The sequence below is a fragment of the Amia ocellicauda genome, chromosome 2 (genome assembly GCF_036373705.1).
Source record: "Amia ocellicauda isolate fAmiCal2 chromosome 2, fAmiCal2.hap1, whole genome shotgun sequence".
In the NCBI taxonomy this organism is placed as follows: domain Eukaryota; kingdom Metazoa; phylum Chordata; class Actinopteri; order Amiiformes; family Amiidae; genus Amia; species Amia ocellicauda.
Window position 1 is genome coordinate 10,338,188 of NC_089851.1, and position 23,810 is coordinate 10,361,997.

At 36.1% G+C, this 23,810-nt stretch overlaps 1 protein-coding gene across 2 annotated transcripts in view; it reads left to right on the forward strand.

Moving 5' to 3' along the window:
- Window positions 1-23,810, forward strand: part of odad2 (outer dynein arm docking complex subunit 2) — a 78,432-nt gene that overhangs the window by 35,136 nt on the left and 19,486 nt on the right. For both annotated transcript variants that reach the window (XM_066717900.1, XM_066717907.1), the window contains exons 11-16: window positions 3,129-3,275; window positions 3,648-3,857; window positions 4,669-4,905; window positions 5,117-5,227; window positions 5,828-5,982; window positions 10,118-10,360. In XM_066717900.1, coding sequence (XP_066573997.1) covers window positions 3,129-3,275; window positions 3,648-3,857; window positions 4,669-4,905; window positions 5,117-5,227; window positions 5,828-5,982; window positions 10,118-10,360 — 1,103 coding nt within the window. The remainder of the gene's footprint in view (window positions 1-3,128; window positions 3,276-3,647; window positions 3,858-4,668; window positions 4,906-5,116; window positions 5,228-5,827; window positions 5,983-10,117; window positions 10,361-23,810) is intronic.

The following is a 23,810-nucleotide window of genomic DNA, read 5'->3' on the forward strand; positions in this document are numbered from 1 at the left end:
TCGTTTAAATGCCACGGCCTACCTGAGCATTGTTTCTGACCATGTCCATCCCTTTATGACCACCATGTACCCATCCCCTGATGGCTACTTCCAGCAGGATAATGCACCATGTCCCAAAGGTCGAATCATTTCAAATTGGTTTCTTGAACATGACAATGAGTTCACTGTACTAAACTGGCCCCCACAGTCACCAGATCTCAACCCAATAGAGCATCTTTGGGATGTGGTGGAACGGGAGCTTTGTGCCCTGGATGTGCATCCCACAAATCTCCATCAACTGCAAGATGCTATCCTATCAATATGGGCCAACATTTGTAAATAATGCTTTCAGCACCTTGTTGAATCAATGCCACGTAGAATTAAGGCAGTTCTGAAGGTGAAAGGGGGTCAAACACAGTATTAGTATGGTGTTCCTAATAATCCTTTAGGTGAGTGTATATATATATATATATATATATATAACAAATGTAATGCAGTACAAACTGTATCTTGTAGAGGTATTTAGACCATTTCTCACTTACAGCTTTTACAATTTTTGTTGAATTGTCATGCTTATGCATATTACTGAACTTACAAAATTGTTTAGGAATTGTTGCCTTCTCATGCGTTGGTAATTGACTGTATTGGTCAACACTTAAGATGATTTATGAATCTCCTTCATTCTTTCCTAGTTTGTAATGTGTGATATTTAAAGATATTTTTCCAAAGGATGTAATTTATGAGGACATTCAGTCGCTGCTGTTATTTTTGCCAAACCCTGCTGGTAGCAAATGTCTTGAACAGTGGGTCTTTAGGTTTTTGTACCAGAATCAATCAGAATATAAAATGCAATAGGGACCTTCTATTCACCTTGGTACAACAGATTGAATGAACGACTTTGCCCCTTTTTATATTGTGCTGTAATGCAAGTTAGAGTAATTTTTTTCACAGCAACTTTGACAAAAGCAGATATTGCACAATCTAGATCTGTACTCTGAAAATCAGGACTGCAGAGAAATGTTATCAGACAAAATACATAAATATTAGTTGATTTCTGGATTTATTTTTCTGATAGTTCTTCATTCTTGCATAATAAATTCTAGCTGTTAATCAATCATGTGGATTAACAAATGTATAATTAAATAATAAAATATTAGGTCCAGAATACTTGATTTCTGTCCAGTAGCTAATTAATTCACTCTGAATTGTTCTGAAATTGTCCCCTTTTGAACAACTGCCAGAAAACTTTCTGTACAAGAAAGAAGCTAGAAGAGGCAAAACACAATAGATAGTGATATCATATGTATAGTAAAGGTGGCTGGTGCTAACTAAAGACCAAAGCTATCAAAAAGAGAAAAAATATATATCCTTATTTGGAAATATAACGTCTATCTCAATAACTCTAATCATAACCCTGTGGATTTCTTATACGATTGAAAATAGTGAAGACAGAAAGGAACAGTAGATCACCTACTGTTAGACAAATGGTTTAAGATGCATCATAATATGGGTAACACATGTTCAGCATTTGGAAGCCCTTTTGCTCATTTTAACACTTAATAGGAATATTAGATCAATGACTGTGATGAACAGTGGCTGTTCTCATATTTTTCTGAACTGAACTGACAAGTATTATTTGAAATACTTATAAATGTTAGTAAAAAAATCAATAAAATCAATGATCTGAAAATGTACATAATAATGTAGATACACATAACATGTTTTATATATATATATATATATATATATATATATATATATATATATATATATATATATATATATTTTTTTTTTTTTTTTAAACTGTTAGCTAAATTCAGCTTTTTATTTTTTTAAACTTTTGTCTTAGAAGTCCTAAATCTAGAACAGTTGTAAAGTATGTCACAGGCAAAAGCAGTGCAGGAGTGCACTTGACTTTGAAGGACATACTGGTTGAATCTGGGGTTAATTTAAAACCATAAAATGTGATTGTTCACTTGCCAGGAGATTTTACTTTTGTATCCAGTATCACATTTCAAAGTCATATGACAATTTTAGTATTATGCTTTGAGTTATTCTTTTTATGTTCCTGCTCTTTTAATCTTTGTTTTGTCTTTCCGTTTACTTTTTGAGTTGTCTTGCAGGAACAAATTATATTTTGGGAAAACATAAACAGCCAAACAAACATACTTATAAACTAGTAGTAGGCAATATTGACTCTCACATCTCTACTACTTTGTTTCATCCTCTTCCTAAATAGTATAATTGTGACATATTTCTCAAAGTCACTTTACCTGTTATTTCTAACATGAAAGAAGTCCTTTGAAAAACACAGTTGATGTTGAAGTTTTTTTTCACAATTATTGGTATCAGACTAGTTGATTAAAGATAAAATAGGACATTTCTGAACATAAACAATGTATTTTGTTATTTTATATAGTTGCCCTTTTAAAACTGTTTTTACAATGTAGCAGTGCAGTAAACAATAGGGAAAGCATCAGTCATGGTATGGAACGAAAAGCATGCTTGGAATCTATCAATTAGGTAAATGAAAACCTTATTTAAAGGCACTGGAGATTACAAACAGTGATGTTTTGAAGTGGTACAATATTCATATTGTTTTGAACATGTGAAAAGAGATGTGGGTATGTTTTTATTAGCGATAGCCACATGATAAACTGTTTTTAGACCACATGTTTTTAATCTATGCATATACTGAATTTAAAACTAATAAAAAACAAAATCTGTTCAATATCCTGTTTCTTATATTGCCGGATTTTGTAAAAATCTTATGAATTGCTTTACATAAACCAGTTAAACCACTTAGTATTTAATTCTAGGAGAATGTGTAGCTGAATTATTTATTATGAATGTCTATAGCAACTGTCAAAAAATTGCTGGTGTTACTTTTCTCTAAATTGCAATCTTTGATTATTCTGTATGGTTCCTGGTTAATTCTCAGTAGGACGTGTAGTCTTAAAGGACATCATATAACTTGCATATAGCTAATTTTAAAAAGGGCAAAGTCAAACACTTGCACTCATGTGGTCTAAACAAAATCATGTCAGAAAGTAAGTTTAATTACAATTATGCACATTAAATTTGAATTGTTTCTTAAATCTTCTTATGCCAACCATTTAATTAATTCATGCTTTGAATGATTATTTCAGGGAGGCAACCAGACAGCAACTGTGATTGCTTTGTGCTCAATGAGGGACTTTAATTTAGCACAGGAGACATGCCAATTGGCCATCAGGGATGTAGGTGGCCTTGAAGTTCTCATTAACTTGCTGGATACAGAAGAGATTAAATGCAATGTGAGTAGTCCTGCCAAAGAACCTTTATGCCTGTAGGCAAACAGCATTATATTGTATGCCAGTATGTATTTAGTACAGAGCTCTCTTAGTCAGCATAACAAATGCTAGTGTTTAAAGACGTAGGGTAACAATTGTTGTTATGCTTTTCAGATACAATGTTTATAGTGAAACTTTAAATAAAAACACATCCTGTATCAGTTGCTCTGTTTTTATTTCCATTTTTATAAACAATTGTCTAACAGCATTCAAATTTACAGTGATCTGTAAGGTACTTTTAAAGCAAAGTTATCAACTTATTGCTATTGTGTTCTTCAGATTAAGTGTATTAAGAATTGTGCACAATTAAAAGGATTGGTTCTCATTTCCAATTAGATTGGTTCCCTGAAAATCTTAAAGGAAATCAGCCGAAACGCACAGATCCGGAGAGCCATTGCTGACCTTGGTGGTTTACAAACCATGGTGAAAATATTAGATTCCCCAGATAAGGACCTCAAATGTCTAGCTGCAGAGACAATCGCTAATGTGGCCAAGTTTAGAAGGGCAAGAAGGACAGTACGACAGCATGGAGGAATAAAGAGACTTGTAAGTAAAAATCGAAACCACTTAAACCATATTACTTTCCTATTTTTTTTCATGCAATTATTTATTTTTTCAGCCTTTTATATTTTGTGTCATAGTTCTTATGTTTAAACGAGCTAATTATTCAGTCTCATTTCATAAACTGTTAATATGGTGACATCATGAAATTTCGTGAAATAGGAGATATACCATCATCCTACAATTTAGTTATGTTTATTGATGGAGCAACCTAAGATCTTTAAAGCAACAGTGGTGTATATTTTGGTAAGTTCATATTTTATTCCATTCATTGCTAGATGCTAGATATTTGCAACCGCAAATTTATTTGTTCCAAAATCACAGACCACCTTTTAACACAAATATAATTATTCTGTGGGCATCAGCCTAGATCTAAGGAAATTTGGTTTATGACATAATAGGTAACTCAATCATAAACTCAGACAGAATTTGTTAAATCCAGAATAGGCTGTGAACACATCTGTGACTCCTTGTGTAATTCTTTGCTTTGCTCCATTTTGTTCTGAACAGGTGACCTGCCAAGTATGTCAAATATATCACCTCTGTATGTCATGATAAAAAATATGATTGTAAATTATACAAGGTGTTAAAATTTTAAATAATTTAAATATAATGTTTTATGAACACACATTTATTTATATATGTATTTATTTTTACAAAAGAAAAACAAGCATACAAATGTGAAATTAATGTTAATAAATGCTTCTATCTTCCCCATCCCCCCCAATCCCATTGTTATATTTATTCATTTGGTGATAGACCAATCTTTTACAGTCATCAAATCTAATGTTTTCAGGTGGAACTGCTGGACTGTGTCCCCGAAGACTCTGCCACCCTGACTCCTGAGCAGGAGAAAGACATCGAGGTGGCGCGGTGTGGTGCCCTGGCATTGTGGAGCTGCAGTAAGAGCCCCAGGAACAAAGAAGCCATTCGCAAAGCGGGGGGCATTCCACTGCTAGCTCGGCTCCTGAAATCACCTCATGAAAACATGCTGATCCCAGTAGTCGGTACACTGCAGGAATGTGCTTCTGAGGTAATGTATTTCAAAAGTTTTAATTATCCCTGGAGAAAGTATTAATTTGGAGAAGTGTGGTTTTGAACAATACCATAGACTTTATAAACTCTTCAGTGCAACAAAGCAATGTCAAAAGGAACTGCTGACAGAGTACAATAAGTACTTTCTCCACTTTTTTAACTTCATTGTTAACTTCCAAACTGTGTAACCTTCTTTGTCGTATTTACAGCAAAGATACAGGGTTGCGATTCAGACTGAAAAAATGATTGAAGACCTGGTGAAAAATCTTAATTGTGATAACCAGGAACTTCAAATGCATTGTGCCAGTGCTATCTTTAAGGTATTCATTAATTTGCAACTCTTTAATATGATGTATTAAATATAATATCATTTTTTTAATGAAAAAAATACTGAAATATTATTGAAATAACGATAACTACTATCAAAGGATTTATTTTACCATATTATGAACTTGTCAGTAATTCTAGGATTATTATGTGTGAACAAATCATTTAACTAATTATACATTCATAACCATGTTTTATAAGCTACATTATCTTCTTCTAAAAAAGTTTTTAACAAGATAAAGTTTATTATTACTCCTAATGTGAGTATACTGTGTGATGCCTAGAATAAAGCGCAGATCCAGCATTATGTTTTTAAATATATTTTATAAGTGGAATGTTTTGGTAATTTTTTTTTGGATAAATTCAATTGGTTGTTGATCTGTAAATAATGGAAAATTCTGCAAAATTCTATTGTGTTAGAAGAATATAGACCAATTAAAGTAAATATGAGTGGAGTGCATTTGAAAGACAATTGTATTTTTTATAGGAATAAAAAGACCCTTTAGTAAGAGGAATTAAAAATGTGAAGTGAATGTCATTCATTTAAATGTGAACTTAAGGAAATGCAATGTTTTTATTGACTTATTTCTTAGTGCGCAGAAGACAAGAAAACACGTGACCTTGTCAGACAGTATGAGGGGCTTCAGCCTTTGGTTTCTCTTCTGAACATGTCTGAGAACAAGCAACTCTTAGCTGCTACAACTGGAGCTATCTGGAAATGTTCCATCAGCATGGAGAATGTTGTGAAGTATGTATTAAATTAGGAATCTGCATTAACACCATTGTCAGAAAAGCTGCCAAGAATATGCAGTATGCAAACAGTACCCCCTTTTTCAGCCCAACGTCTAGGCCTAAACAAAATCAAAACCTTGATTTACCGGTGAATCGTAAATCCAAACAGTAACCAGGCTATTAGCAAATATGAATTGTGCAATTAATTATTTTCTAGTGCCCTAGACAAGAGCAGGCCATTCAGCCCAGTTTGCTTTTTGGAGTCTCCCTTTTTAAAGGAGTCCACTTACTCAGTGTAGGGAATTTGTTACAGCCCCACACACCTCTCTATGTAGATGTTTTAAGCAATGTTGTTTTCAAACAATAGCATGAAATTGCATGGCTTTGAACCAATCTGTAGATTTAACACACATTGATGATGGCTGTAGAAACTATAGATTTGCAATTGTATTTTAGAATGGACGTTCATAACAAACGCCGACCTAACATGATGTAGAGGGTGTGAAACAGTTAAAGAAGAATGAATAACAAAATGTAAGATTAATTATACAAAATATTTAGACATAGGCCTATAGATAGCCTGTCTTCATTGCCTCCTATTGCCTACTAGCTTTGGAAGGAGACGCAAGAAGACAGACAGACAGTGACATGTTTTGAAGCTTTCTTGGTGACTTTACTGAAAAATAATACTAATTAAAATAAAATAATAAAACAAATTGAATATTTTTAATGTGTGAGCTTTTCCCCTTTAACTAATGAAACAGGACATTAATGAAACTCATATACAGTCCACATTATTTTAATTTTGGTAGCCATTAAATCGTTCCAGATATTTTTCAAATGGGTTTGTCCAAAAAAGCATTTTAGCATCAGATAACTTAGTAGTTGTTTTAAAAGCAACAATTTAGACTGTTTTGACTGTGAATTTCACTTCTATAGAAAAGTAATGAAGTGAGCCGGAATCGTAAAAATGGACTGCACCAAGAATAACTACAGCAGTTTCTCTTTTTCACTGTGTTAGTACAATTCTTGATTACATTTTTCTGAAGTTTTATAGTATCTTGTTCTTCTAAGACGTATTATAGGCTAACTTCTTAAAAGCAATACAATAAAGCTTTCTAAGTGTTATTAACACATACAACTATTTGCACTGACATGTCTGCAGGACTGAATGGACAGAGCTCTGGTAAAAACTAAATGAAAATAACACATTATCATTACCTAATAATAATAATCGATTAAGGTACTGTATTTTCTTCTAGAAATTAATCAGAAATAATTTATAAAATAAAGCTTGTGTGTGTGTTTGTGTGTGTATATATATATATATATATATAGCCTATTTTATTAATTGTCTGTAAACTATTTAGTCCTGAATCAAAAGCAAGTTAAGACCGACCTGCCAATGGCCAACTAAAAATGGCAGGTTTCCATTAGGTAGGAAGAGATCCCTGTCTACCAGAAAGTTGCCAGTAAATTCTGGAATTATAATTTTCAATTGGCAGGCAGATGAATCTTTTGATTTGGAGTGGACCTTATTTTAAGGCCAATTAATCATGAATTTGCACACAAAACCAGTTTTGTACACAACGGAGCAGTCCTGTTAATCATAGTCAAGTTGTTAAATTAAGGTTATACAGTAGTGGCAAAGACTGGCTGTTTCAAACAGTCAGGCAAGTGATAAAAAGATTAGCTGAACTGGCAATGAGTAATTTTGCACTTTGCATACTTACTCCCAATATAGACTTCATGCTTCATTGGTAATTATTCATAACACTGTTGCTATGCAGAAAAAAATATGAAAATAGTAATAGCATTTAAGTTTTCCCTGAAACCCCAATCCGAGACACTTCATTAACGTACTTCAAAATTTTAAATTACTGCTCTTATACTTAATAATAGGTGTGATAAAATGAGAAATTGTATCACGTGAATCGACTTTATAATCTTAACACATAATGGCTACAGAAATATTTCCCTGTGTGCCTTTCGTGTTAGATCTTTCAGCGGGTTGGGTGTGAAAGAAAGTAAAACTGCCTTACTACATCAGGAAATCAGCGTGATGCACATTGAATGTTTTAATGTGCACTTGGCGTGGTGAGTGCATGTGGTATACTACTCCCGGTTTAAAATATATATAAATATAAATGTTCAAATTGACTATTGGAATGAAAAGAACAAGCTGTTTCTTTTATTTAAAAAAATGCTAATACTAAGAGAAAATATATAATGTAATGTTGCTCAGTGCTGGCATGTATTCATTGTAAAGTCAAGCAGGAAACACAAGAAATATTCTGTGAGGAAAACCTGGTGTTTAAAATATATTGTTACAACAATAATTGAAGGGTTCTTGAAAGTACATGTTCAATTTAAATAATGTATATTGCAGATATCAGACGGCAATCTTTAGTATAAATAATATGTGGCATACATACAGTGTATGAACTATAAGATGTGGGGAATACAAAGTTGTTTTTTTTTAAGCACACAAGCATGTGGTAACTATTTGCCTGATTAATGAAGCATCAAAATGAAAATAATGATTGATTGCAAAAATATAATTACTGTCACAACTGAAGGATGTTAATTTAAATCTAGATCTTTTTTATAATACACAGATATTTAAGTTTTCCCTAAAACTTGTTTAACATAAATAAAATAATGTCCTCTAATAAATAATATATGTTTCTATGTCTCAATTGATAATAAATAGTGTTTGCACTATTAAAACTACATATTTGTAGATGTCTTTACTGACACAATTCAACGATGCATGCAATAGTTGCAAAGCAAATTTGGTAAATTACATCTATTGTACTGTAGAGAGCCATAGCGCACCTTTCATATCAGCTAAGGTGCACCACACAAAAAATTGCACTCCTTTCAAAGATTTCAGATACAACTTGGAGAGAGACTAAGGTCTTAAAATAGTTATTAGCAAGAGGTCAATAAGGAACAAAATGTGATGCTATACCTGTGTATTAGTGAAAGGTGACCTTTAGTTCACTTTGTACATAATTGAGATTGTTCCTTTTGTTAAATATGATTGGCTACCTTTTTGTTGTTGTTGCTTATCTTTACCTCAAAGAGATGTATAGAATAAGGGTCTTACTCAGCTTCATTGACTTCAACAGTAGAATGGTCCATTGATAGGATTCAGACCAGTTGGTGTAAACGATCAGCATCTAGTGAATTCCTTTACTCGTGTAACTTAAGCAATGTGTGGCAGACTGATAAGCAAAAGTCTATATTTGCAACATTCATATTAAAACAAGGTTTGCTCATTGAGATTGAATATACCATATATATATATATATATATATATATATTATGTTTGCTGCCCTATTACTTTAAACATGTGCTTTAGTATAGGCAGGACTTTGGATTCATGTATCATCTGAAATATTATCCCTCCTATACAAAACAATTGTCATTATGCTGGGGCATTATTATGGCCTATATTATGTATCATTATCAAGCTTATACAGTTCAAAGGCAAAGCAGTTTATAGTAGAAAATGTGTATAATGTCATAATGTATAAGTGTATGGCTTATACACATATCTTCTGGCATTTGGGATCATAAATCAGTTGTACCTGTATGGGTCTTGCATAGTCTGCCAAGATATAATAATGTCCGATCATGTCTGGAGCCTGTTTCATAGCAAGGACTAATTAAGGCAGCCAGAAGCCCTTTCTTCTGGAGCTGTGTTTCTGTTGCCATTCTAATTGCTTGAATTGGTATTGGCTTGACAAAAATAGACAAAACTACACTAAATTTATTAACAGTAATGTGGGCAATTACACCATAATCCTATGTACTATAGATAACACTTCAATAGCGGCACATGAATAACAATGTTTTTGCTGAATTCGGTAAACTGAAGTATTATAGTTAACTTTGGCAGCCTCCCCATTCATTACTTTTTTTTACTTGCAAGAAAAGTTTTTGTGGATTGCAACCAAAACCAAATGACCTTGGACACTTTCTACAATAGCTTAAGACATTGGTGCCAGAGACCGTAAATGTGTATAAAAACAGAATCATATAACTCAACTATATATCAGAGGTTTGTTGAGGCTTTCTCAAACCACATTATATACTTTGCTAATATCAACATAAAATGTAAATTCTCCTTCTTATTTCTTTAGGTTTCAGGAGTACAAAGCCATCGAAACCCTGGTTGGCCTGCTGACTGACCAGCCTGAAGAAGTCCTTGTCAATGTTGTGGGGGCTTTGGGAGAGTGTGCCCAAGAACCAGTCAATCGAGCGGTCATTCGAAAGTGTGGTGGCATTCAGCCACTGGTCAACCTGCTTACTGGAACCAATCAGGCACTACTTGTCAATGTTACCAGGGCTGTTGGCGCATGTGCTACTGAGCCTGAAAATATGGCGTAAGTCAATGTCTTTATACTTTTGTAAAGTTGTTATCCCTCCGTCTGAGGTGGCTTCAAATACTTATTGAGATCTTGCAACAGTGAAAGATGCTCTGGCATGTACAGAAGTGAACCCCATAATTACATGCTGACGCAGGTTGAAATCATGTTGAACACCATTATATGAGCAAAGAGCTAACTGCAGACTTGGAACATTTTTTATATCTATTTTCTGCTTCACAATACACAGTAATGGGTTTTTGATCTTATGGTTGTCATCAGATCGAGAAATATAGGAGCAGCACGTCTCAGCTGTACAGAATGCTTTTTGCTGTAATAACAATGAAAATAAACACCGACTTATAGTCTTGGAGCTTTCATTGTTACCATTCAGACTTGTTCTAACGTCTATCTAATTCGTGTCACTTTTACAATGTAATTACAGATTTAAATCTTGTTGCTTTATTAACACCAGGCTAAAGTAAGCAGTAAACTAGTTTTAGTGTGTTTTTGTTAGCTAAGAGTTGATAACATTAAATGGTCTTACACTTCTGGGCGTACATGTTTAAAGTCCAAAAGTGGTTATTTTAAGGCAATATATCATTACAATCTCTTGCTCTTAATCTTGGCATTATTATAAATAATATATATTTATATTCCTTTCCAGAGATATTTAAACAATAATAGTCATACTTTATGGTCACGTAAAAGCAATTGTATCTCTTGGATATTATGGCATAAAAAACATTTTAACAAATTAGAGTTTGTGCCTGCTTTACAGTTCCCACAACTTCACAAAGGTGTTATAGATAAACATAGTGGTCAGACAAAATCATTAATTTCATATTTTCTAAGGGAATGTAATTTCAGCATATATTCTGAGTTTATGCATTGTTATAGAGGGAAATATTGTATTGCTAATAGTGGTTTTGTCTTTTATCTTTCTTGCGGCCATGTTATATTTTATTAGATACTGTATAATATAGTTTATATTAGTTTGATTAATAATGTGCATAGTCCTCATATGTTTTTGTCCTGCTTCCCAGCAGTGTGTTTTTTTTAATTAAGTACGAGCAGAATAAGCAATATAGAATTATTCAGCAGCTCATTAAGGTAAGCTTCATATCTGGCATCTACCTTCCTGCCTGGCCCTCTTCACAACTTCTTTTCACCAACTAGTCTTTGAGCCAAGTGTTTTCTTACACATGAAACAAGAAATGTAGCATTTTCCCAAATCCAAAGCCATCATTAACTTTAGTTAATATATACTACATATATGCTAGACTTTATTTATACAGGACTAAGGGTATTTTCAAACCATTTATATAATATCATCGTTTGGTGATGGAGAACCACAAGCAGCAAAGCTGTTCTCCATGTAGCTTAGATTGACTCTCCATCTGGTTTACTTACCAGCAAGTGAGACGACATAGTAGTGCATCCTTGGTTTTTACTACAGTCTGCTCGTGAAGAGAATGAGAAAATCAACCTTAGGATTTACTGCCCGTTTTTAACAGTCATTATGCACCACCAATTACACATTGAACTCATTATTATTTTTTATGTTTCTTTACTTTGACTTGGCACTACTGATGTCTATCTCATTTCAGTGTTTATCCAGACCAACTGATCTCAAATATTAACATGATTCTGGAAAATTTTTCCTATATAAAATATTTTAATAAAATCAATATCAACAGTACAATGTCATTTACAGTTTCCAAAACATCGTTATTTTTGATTAAAGGAAATATTTGCTTTGACTGACAAAAATATGTTCAGTACTAGACCAGATACTTAATTTAATATACTTACATAGCTTTTAGCTCTCTCTATATATTACCATTTTTATTATATTTTTAAAATTACAGATTATTTGTTGTACTTTAGAATTTGTCATATTTAAGCCATGTTTGTGCATTAAGCACCCTCGTAAGAGCCTTTGTGAAAATTATTAGGTACCCCATAAAATACTGGCAACTGAGTAGTTAATGTAAATTGTTTAGGGGTATTTTTATTAAAAGTAAAAAACCTTTATATATATATATATATATATATAATTTTACTACACACATTTGGACTATAAAGATTCTCCAGGTACTCATGTTGCAGTTATTTACAGTTTTTTTTTTAAATTAAAAACAAACAGAATAAGCAATATAGAATTACTCAGCAGCCCATTAAGGTATGCTTCCTATCTGGCATCTACCTTCCTGCCTGGCCCTCTTCACAACTTCTTTTCACCAACTAGTCGTTGAGCCAAGTGTTGTCTTACACATAAAATAAGAAATGTAGCATTTTCCCAAATCTAAAGCCATTATTAATTATGAGTAATATATATATATAATCTTTTTTTTAACTTCACACAGTTGGACTCTTAGAATTTTTGAGGTACTCTTGTTTCAATTTTTTATCATGCTCTTAAGCCAGCACCACCCCAATACCTGCTGTACGAAGTAGCTGCTATTATTGTTGTTTATTTATTGGCATATGCCAGGCTATAAATGAATGAATAATAAATGAATGTGAGCATAAGTCATTTTTACCTCTTTTCCACTGGCATATCCGAGGACCAGGTCGTGAATTTTTGGTCCTGCTCCTAACCTCATGCTGGCCCCAGGCCGCGCTGTGCCGGGGGAGGAGTTAACTGAACCCGTCTTCACGTAGCGTCAGCCTACTCAATTACTGGGTCTACATACATTACAAATACTTAATACATTAATAAAATACACCACAAATACTTAACAAACTACTATTGTTATTTATATACTGGTAAAAGAATCGTAGGATTGATCTACACAACGAGTTTAAATACATGAATTTGTTACTGTTTCGAGCGATAGTCCTTCTTCAACTGTAAGTTAGGTCTTTAACCTCCAACATCCAATAACTTTTTAAAACTCATTCTCTCACCTCTCTCGACTCTCTCACAATGTATACATTTATTTATTTATAACAGTAAACGCTGATAGCTTTTTAATTACGAATTAAACCATGGTAACAAGGATAAATCCAAACATTTGCATGTTGCAAAACAGCTTTTGAAATAGGGGAGCTTAGAAAATGTATCCTTCCCTTTACCCCCCAAAGTTGCTTACGACTGAGTAGATTTCTCACAAGCTGTACATTGTGAGATACTCTCTCTCTCTCAGAAAAGCTTGTCTCTTCTCTTTTCATTGTCGGCGCATTGTTGGAAAGACAAGTTTTTAATGTACATGTAAACTAATAATACAGGTCAAATCCACCTATAAGGTTAGAATATTTAATTGTACTGAAATGTCATTGTCGAAAGAGTACGCGTTACAATGGGCTGGGACTTGGTTTTAACAAGATTCGACCTATATTTTATTTTACGTTAAAAGCGAGAGAGTCTAAAATGCTTATGTATCGCATAACGTACCTTCATGTGCTTAAACATAACCATTATTTGTCAAAGTTTCTAATCCTAATGTTACCAATAAAAGATGGAGACAATTAACATTAACAATCTAATAATTATGTAAAGCCCTGCATATAATCTGTGCTTATATGGTTTATTGTACTTACAAGATAATAATTATTAATGTCAATAACCAATTTGACTTGAAAGTCAAATTCAACAATCAATATAAACTTCACATTAAGCCCAATATAGTAAACCACATAAGCGAAACACACGCTTGGCTACACAAGATACTTATCACTTTAAACATAAATCTTTGGTGTATCAGTCTTGATGGTGTCAGTCTTGTAATGTGTGAAGTTTGGAAATAATGGTTACATTTTATGTACAGTAAGCCACATTAAGCAATTTCTATATTAAGCGTTTTAGACTCTCCTGTTAAAAGCTAATATTTATGTTCACAATTTTATATATAGATCGATATATTTATACATTATATTAATAGACTGTTTCAGTGCATGCTGGAATACTCCATATTATCAGGGTTCAATAACCAAACAATACTATAGCCTCACAAATAGAAATTAAAATCAATTGTTATGGTTTTTCACATAAGAACATACGAAAGTTTACAAACGAGAGGAGGTCATTCGACCCATCGTGCTCGTTTTGGTGTCCATTAATAACTAAGTGATCCAAGGATACTATCCAGTGTATTTTTGAATGTTCCCAAGATTTCAGCTTCAACCACATCGCTGGGGAGTTTGTTCAGATTGTGACACCTCTCTGTGTGAAGAAGTGTCTCCTATTTTCCTGTCTTGAATGTCTTGAAACCCAATTTCCATTTGTGTCCCCGGGTGCGTGTGTCCCTGCTGATCTCGAAAAGCTCCTCTGGTTTGATGCGGTCGATGTCTTTCATGATTTTGAAGACTTGGATCAAGTCCCCACGTAGTCTCCTCTGTTCCAGGGTGAAAAGGTTCAGTTCCTCAGTCTCTCAGTAGGACATTCCCTTCAGACCTGGAATAAGTCTGGTTGCTCTCCTCTGAACTGCCTCTAGGGCAGCGATATCTTTCTTGTAGTGTGGAGCCCAGAACTGCACACAGTATCCAGATGAGCTCTAACTAGTGCATTGTACAGTCTGAACAGCACTGCCCTTGTTCTCAATTCTACACTTTTGACAATATACCCTAGGATTCTGTTTGCCTTTTTTATTGCTTCCCCACACTGTTTGGCTGGAGAAACCGAGGAGTCCACATAGACTCCTATGTCTTTGGGCAGGATTAAATCAAAAATGTTCGCAAAGTGTGAACATGAAAAGTTGTGGAAGAGTCGCAGGAGGGAATCTCCTCTCGTGGAGGAGCCCTGTTTTGCTGGCGTGGCTTCCGAGATGGGCGGCAGCGCGAGAGGCACTGTGAGCCAACCACAGTGTCTGAAACTGAAGAGAAACCGGGGGCGGAAGAGCAGGAGGGTGTACGGGCATACAAAACTTCCCACCCCCCTTTCAGGTTCCATTTCTTAGATTTATACGCAAATACTGAGCATGCATATTCATTTCCCAGTGGCAGCTGTGTATTGACCTCGAAAAGATAAATGGAAGGAAACTGCACTTATGTTTTAAAGTACAATTATTATATTCCAACGGTATGGTGGAAGCTGATTATGAAATAAGATATGATACTATAAAATGAATACATATTTATGTTAGATTATTTATTTAACGGGTTTGTTTTTTTATACTCTACTTAATTAAAAGGTATACGTGATGTGTATATGAGTGATATTTGTTGAGGTTTTGTGACCTGCGCACTCGCCATATCTCTCCAAAGAATGTGTGCACTGTGGCCACACTGACAAAATATGTAATGAAGAAACCAGTAAACCAATGTTCAATGTTTATGCATACATGTTAAATATATGATCATGTTACACAGATATATTTACACTTGTACCATTGTCTGAATTGCATTTCCATACATAAATACTCTTTACAGTACACCTTTGTAATATGTCCTTCTGTGTGTGTGTGTGCGCGATCCGACCGCACCAAGCCTGCTTCGTGTACTGTGTGTGTGTGTCTGTGTGTGTCAATGTAACATGTATAGTTATCACTTCCACTTTGTATACTGTGCCTGGGATAAAGGCAAAACGTTGACCACCCCCTAAAAGAATATCTGTTCAGATCATTTTTCTAAGATTATATTTGTTTCCAATCCTAAATGTATCCACTACATTGTGCAAGTTTGCCTTTAATGGATTATTTATTTACAGTATGGGAAAAAAGTATTTGATCCCCTGCTGATTTTGTACGTTTGCCCACTGACAAAGAAATGATCAGTCTATCATTTTAATGGTAGGTGTATTTTAACAGTGAGAGACAGAATAACAAAAACAATATCCAGAAAAACGCATTTCAAAAAAGTTATACATTGATTTGCATGTTAATGAGGGAAATAAGTATTTGATCCCCTATCAATCAGCAAGATTTCTGGCTCCCAGGTGTCTTTTATACAGGTAACGAGCTGAGATTAGGAGCACTCTCTTAAAGGGAGTGCTCCTAATCTCAGCTCGTTACCTGTATAAAAGACACTTGTCCACAGAAGCAATCAATCAATCAGATTCCAAACTCTCCACCATGGCCAAGACCAAAGAGCTGTCCAAGGATGTCAGGGACAAGATTGTAGACCTACACAAGGCTGGAATGGGCTACAAGACCATTGCCAAGCAGCTTGGTGAGAAGGTGACAACAGTTGGTGCGATTATTCGCAAATGGAAGAAACACAAAATAACTGTCAGTCTCCCTCGGTCTGGGGCTCCATGCAAGATCTCACCTTGTGGAGTTTCAATGATCATGAGAACGGTGAGGAATCAGCCCAGAACTACACGGGAGGATCTTGTTAATGATCTCAAGGCAGCTGGGACCATAGTCACCAAGAAAACAATTGGTAACACACTACACCGTGAAGGACTGAAATCCTGAAGCGCCCTCAAGGTCCCCCTGCTCAAGAAAGCACATGTACAGGCCCGTCTGAAGTTTGCCAATGAACATCTGAATGATTCAGAGGAGAACTGGGTGAAAGTGTTGTGGTCAGATGAGACTAAAATCGAGCTCTTTGGCATCAACTCAACTCACCGTGTTTGGAGGAGGAGGAATGCCGCCTATGACCCCAAGAACACCATCCCCACCGTCAAACATGGAGGTGGAAACATTATGCTTTGGGGGTGTTTTTCTGCTAAGGGGACAGGACAACTGCACCGCATCAAAGGGACGATGGACGGGGCCATGTACCGTCAAATCTTGGGTGAGAACCTCCTTCCCTCAGCCAGGGCATTGAAAATGGGTTGTGGATGGGTATTCCAGCATGACAATGACCCAAAACACACAGCCAAGGCAACAAAGGAGTGGCTCAAGAAGAAGCACATTAAGATCCTGGAGTGGCCTAGCCAGTCTCCAGACCTTAATCCCATAGAAAATCTGTGGAGGGAGCTGAAGGTTCGAGTTGCCAAACGTCAGCCTCGAAACCTTAATGACTTGGAGAGGATCTGCAAAGAGGAGTGGGACAAAATCCCTCCTGAGATGTGTGCAAACCTGGTGGCCAACTACAAGAAACGTCTGACCTCTGTGATTTCCAACAAGGGTTTTGCCACCAAGTACTAAGTCGAAGGGGTCAAATACTTATTTCCCTCATTAACATGCAAATCAATGTATAACTTTTTTGAAATGCGTTTTTCTGGATTTTTTTGTTGTTATTCTGTCTCTCCCTGTTAAAATACCTACCATTAAAATGATAGACTGATAATTTCTTTGTCAGTGGGCAAACGTACAAAATCAACAGGGGATCAAATACTTTTTTCCCTCACTGTATGTATTTATTTATTTATTTAATCCGCCCAATGTGCAGTGCACAAACCTCATACACTGGATGTGTACTGGCTTGCAAGTTACACAACCATATACACCGATCAGCCATAACATTATGACCACTGACAGGTGAAGTGAATAACACTGATAATCTCATTATCATGGCCTGTGTGAAGTCCATGCCTCGACGGGTCAGGGCTGTTTTGGCGGCAAAAGGGGGACCTACACAATATTAGGCAGGTGGTCATAATGTTATGGCTGATTGGTGTATGCCTGTACATATTCTATAAATATCAACCACACGTCTCCATGCTTTACCTATTTGTGTAAATATTAATAATTGCAATCATACTGTATGTTTACGCTACAGCCGCTCTGACAGCAGTGTCACTCGAAGCAGTGTTCGTCTCTTAAAAGTTGCGTTCAGTCCATATAGAGAGAGCTGCATTCATTTTTGAAAACCTGATATGTACGAACTTCGATTACAAAATGCTTACATGAGATGCACTTTAGATACACATTAGATACACATTCAATCTGCGGTGAGTGCGTTACTGCATGGGCTTCTAGGGTACAGATACACTGTATGAAAGGATACTTATACGGATTTCTAGGCTGTATCTGGATGTGAGTGACTGATATATTTTAACAACAATATGTATGCTTACCTAATATAAACGGATACTGGACGGCATTACCTTTGTCCTTCTGTTGGATATACCCGTCTGTAATAAGCTGTTTCTCACTGGTGAGTGCATTTTCTTATTTTAAATTTGAAATGAACACAGCCCACCTTTCTGTTACGTGTAAAACTAATGGCAAAGGTATCATGCATGGAAACACCCCCCTATGTGATATAGGCTGAATATACATAATGTTGTAGTGAGTACGAGTGAGGATTAATATTTACTCGATAGTAGGCACTACTTCCATGAAAGATGTGTTAATAAGGAAACCATTTTTAAGACATGAAATAGTTTTCAGAACAACGAACAATGCAACAGCTGAAAAAACGAATGAGTGAATTAAACAAATAACTCATGAAAATATACATATAAAACTTAATCAAAACACTGACACATTGCTGAACAAAATATATTATATAAAATGAGAATCAATAACAACATATTTTCTCTCTGTGCACGAACAATAGACAACATTTCGTTTGTGTGGATGTTGGGCGCAACATGTAATTTGTTACCCGCACTGTACACCTGTATTGTAGTTACTGTAGCAATAATCAGTTATTTCCACTGAACACACAGCTGCGGAGGCTGTGAATAAACCCAAAGCTGCGCCTGCGCAAACCTGTGCCAATTGGACTTTCTTTCCACTGTGCCTTAACTGCAAGAAGCTTTAGACAACTCTGAAGTGTCTAAAACTAGAGGAGCTTTGAGAGCATTTTCAGGGTGTTTTCTTGATTTAATACAGCGAAAATGTAACCACTCCCACTGTATTGTTGGGCGGGATTAACCATAACTTTAACCAGCCCCTAATAGCAAACTACACAATTGTACATCATGGGATTTACATTAAAAATTAGAAGAGAGTAGCATCTAACTAAACATGAAAGTGCAACTGAGTACAGTTGTGTAGTTTTATAGTAGTGGCTGTGTGAAAGCTGTGTTTTATTCTCTCGTGTTGTGCATGAAAGGAGCTGCGAGAAGGTCGTTTTGCAGCACAAAAGCTTTCTGAAAATCTTAAGTATATACTATCATATGCTTTCACATAATCTACAGCTGCAAAACTAATAAATTAGTAAGACATGATCTGCCTCATCTAAACCTATGTTGACTATCACCAAGAATATGATTTTCATTAAGATGCTCCTCGATTTTCTGTCTAATCATTGTTTCCAAAATGTTACAGGTAATGCAGGTGACTCAGTTTTGTCCCTTTTCTTGTGGATAGGTATGACATTTGCAGTTTTCCAGTCAGTTGGCACATCCCCTGTTCTAAGTGTCATTGTTAACCTGTGGCATGTTATCTGTTTTATTTCTTTTGTAAAAACCTCTGTGAAATAGTAATTTTATAACATTTAAAAAACATATTGATCATTTATTAAGATACTTCAATTTTTAGCCTTTACACGTTTCACTTCCTCCTTTATTGACCTCTTGCTGTTACAGTATTTAAAAAAGCTCTTTGCGTAGTTTTAGCTCCAAGAGCTATGTTTCTTTCTATTTCCCTCTTTTCTTTCCTCATCCCTTTCTTAAGATGTCTTTGCAGTTCAACATATTCTTTGTATTTTGTTTCGTCTTCATCCCTTTTGTATGTGCTATACAACATATTTCTATTAAACCATTTTGGCCAATGTTTTTTGGTCCTCAATTTGCTAAGTTTTGGTACAAATTTCTCCTGAGGCTCTAGTAGTATATTCTTAAAATATAACTATCCATTCTTGACTGAATCTGTATCCAGTGTGCTCCAGTCTAACTCTTCTAAGTGCTGCCTCATACCTTCAAGGTTTGCTTTTCTAAAATTGTAGACCATTGTTTTAAACTTGGTCCTTGTTTTTTTAAAGTATGCCTTAAAGCTAACCATATTGTGACCACAGTTTGCCATTGGTTCTCTAACTAGTGTCCCTCTGACTCTGTCTTGGTCATTTAAAAATATCAAATAAATGCATGCACGCTCTCTGGTTGGTTCCCTGACAAATTGAGTTAGAAAGCAGTCATTTACCATCTCAACGATTTTCTATTTTTGCTTCTGTAATCCCAACTGGGCTTTCCCAATCTATGTTTGGGAAATTGAAATCCCTGATTATAACAGTCACATCCTTGCTACATGCAGTGTTGATGCAACATCTTTCTGAATTTCTGAAATGAATGGTCTGCAACAAACCCCTTCCATTAATCCTCCAGATCTTTTATTTAAAAGTTTAACCCACAAAGATTCTGTTTTTTTAGCAGAAGAACTCAAATTAGATCCTGCCTCAGTGTCATTTCTGAAATATAATGCTACCCCACCACCTCTTCAATTTTGCATGTCTCTCCTAAATTGTGTGTATACTTTCAACTTGTATTCATCCCCATCATTTTCTGTAAGCCATGTTTCTGTCACTCCTACAACATCATAGTCACACGCCAGCACTGTGGCTTCTAGGTCTAACATCTTGTTCCTTTTACTCCTGGCATTGAGGTACAAACATTTCAGGACTTTCCTACTTGCAGTTTCCCTTGGTTTTCTTTCCTTCGTAGAACATCTCCCATTTTCAGAGCTCCCTTCCCCCTTGGTCGCTTGTTAAAAGATTCTCAAAACACATGTTGTTTTTGTCGCATTTGAGAATGTTTTAATTTTTTCTTTGCAGCTTCAAACTAGGGTGTGTAATCCAGAGAGGCTAGCAGTTAGCAAGCTAGCTTTGAAAGCATAGAGCCCGCCCTCACTTCAGAGGTGTCTCCAAAGCCACGCCTCCTCTATCACACATGAACACACACACACACACACACAGAGCAGAGTCTAAGTGCCAGGAGGAGAGACGTGTTGGTGGAATCGATCGCAAAGGGTCTCAGATTACCGTATGTCTCATTCACACTACATGAGCTAACGTCATTACATTAACAAAATATATGAAAAATAAATCAAACCATATAATTACCTGTCCAAAAGAAAAACGGCAACCATGGCGTCATTTTTCAGACCCTTTGAGTCCCACGGTTGCCTCTAGCGTGAAAAAGCAACGCCAATGTTAATTCTGCTTTTAGCACAGTTTGGTGGTTCAGGAGGAACATAAGGTAGCTGTGGTTCACTCTGCACAGCGTCAAGGAACCCGCACTGATGACGTGTGATTGTCTGTGCGAACAAGTTGCGCGGCGGTATGCAAATACAGATTGACAGACAGGAAGGACATCCTATCATTACATTCGGACCGAATGCAATGATTGGTCGATCATCTTTTAGTCCTGCTCCTTCCACAGGAGATATATATATATATATATATATATATATATATATATATATATATATCTCACCTAAAGGATTATTAGGAACACCATACTAATACTGTGTTTGACCCCCTTTTGCCTTCAGAACTGCCTTAATTCTACGTGGCATTGATTCAACAAGGTGCTGAAAGCATTCTTTAGAAATGTTGGCCCATATTGATAGGATAGCATCTTGCAGTAGATTTGTGGGATGCACATCCAGGGCACGAAGCTCCCGTTCCACCACATCCCAAAGATGCTCTATTGGGTTGAGATCTGGTGACTGTGGGGGCCAGTTTAGTACAGTGAACTCATTGTCATGTTCAAGAAACCAATTTGAAATGATTCGACCTTTGTGACATGGTGCATTATCCTGCTGGAAGTAGCCATCAGAGGATGGGTACATGGTGGTCAGGTTAGATAATTGCATTAATGAGAACAGGTGTTCCTAATAATCCTTTAGGTGAGTGTGTATATATACACTCACCTAAAGGATTATTAGGAACACCTGTTCAATTTCTCATTAATGCAATTATCTAAGCAACCAATCACATGGCAGTTGCTTCAATGCATTTAGGGGTGTGGTCCTGGTCAAGACAATCTCCTGAACTCCAAACTGAATGTCTGAATGGGAAAGAAAGGTGATTTAAGCAATTTTGAGCGTGGCATGGTTGTTGGTGCCAGACGGGCCGGTCTGAGTATTTCACAATCTGCTCAGTTACTGGGATTTTCACGCACAACCATTTCTAGGGTTTACAAAGAATTGTGTGAAAAGGGAAAAACATCCAGTATGCGGCAGTCCTGTGGGGGCGAAAATGCCTTGTTGATGCTAGAGGTCAGAGGAGAATGGGCCAACTGATTCAAGCTGATAGAAGAGCAACTTTGACTGAAATAACCACTCATTACAACCGAGGTATGCAGCAAAGCATTTGTGAAGCCACAACACGTACAACCTTGAGGCGGATGGGCTACAACAGCACAAGACCCCACCGGGTACCACTCATCTCCACTACAAATAGGAAAAAGAGGCTACAATTTGCACAAGCTCACCAAAATTGGACAGTTGAAGACTGGAAAAATGTTGCCTGGACTGATGAGTCTCGATTTCTGTTGAGACATTCAGATGGTAGAGTCAGAATTTGGCGTAAACAGAATGAGAACATGGATCCATCATGCCTTGTTACCACTGCAGGCTGGTGGTGGTGGTGTAATGGTGTGGGGGATGTTTTCTTGGCACACTTTAGGCCCCTTAGTGCCAATTGGGCATCGTTTAAATGCCACGGCCTACCTGAGCATTGTTTCTGACCATGTCCATCCCTTTATGACCACCATGTACCCATCCTCTGATGGCTACTTCCAGCAGGATAATGCACCATGTCACAAAGGTCGAATCATTTCAAATTGGTTTCTTGAACATGACAATGAGTTCACTGTACTAAACTGGCCCCCACAGTCACCAGATCTCAACCCAATAGAGCATCTTTGGGATGTGGTGGAACGGGAGCTTCGTGCCCTGGATGTGCATCCCACAAATCTCCATCAACTGCAAGATGCTATCCTATCAATATGGGCCAACATTTCTAAAGAATGCTTTCAGCACCTTGTTGAATCAATGCCACATAGAATTAAGGCAGTTCTGAAGGCGAAAGGGGGTCAAACACAGTATTAGTATGGTGTTCCTAATAATCCTTTAGGTGAGTGTATATATATATATATATATATATATATATTTTTTTTTTTTTACATTTAGAGCACTTAAATTATTGATTGCTATCAGGATTTGAAGAAACTTTCAACCAGTATAACAAAAAAAAATTCTGGAAAAGATTGCACACCCTAGCTTTCACTATTACAGTTTGGTAGCCGGGCCAGTTGGTTTTCACTTCCATTTTAGTAAAATATAAAAAATACAACCACACTCTCAAGCTCCTGCATTGTTGTCATCTGAAAAACCCGACTATCTTTCAGCGTCAGGCAAGCAACTCTCGACATCCACAGCATCTGACGTCATTCACCTGGCTTGGGTATTGCAGTGGATACACACCTGAGCCGTGCCAGGCCTGCTCGGCTTGTTTCTGGCACAGCTTGGATATGCCAGTGGAAAAGGGGCATTAGTTACTTTCAGGAGCCATCAGCACAATTCTCTAAAATATAGCCTTACACTACATGTTCCCCTGTATTATCTGGTATCTTTCTTTCTGGTATCTTGATTATGTAATTATGCAGTGTAATTATATAGGAGTCCTTTAATGTGGATGTGGAATTAATGTTTTCAGTTGTTTATATGTTAATATGTTATTAGCT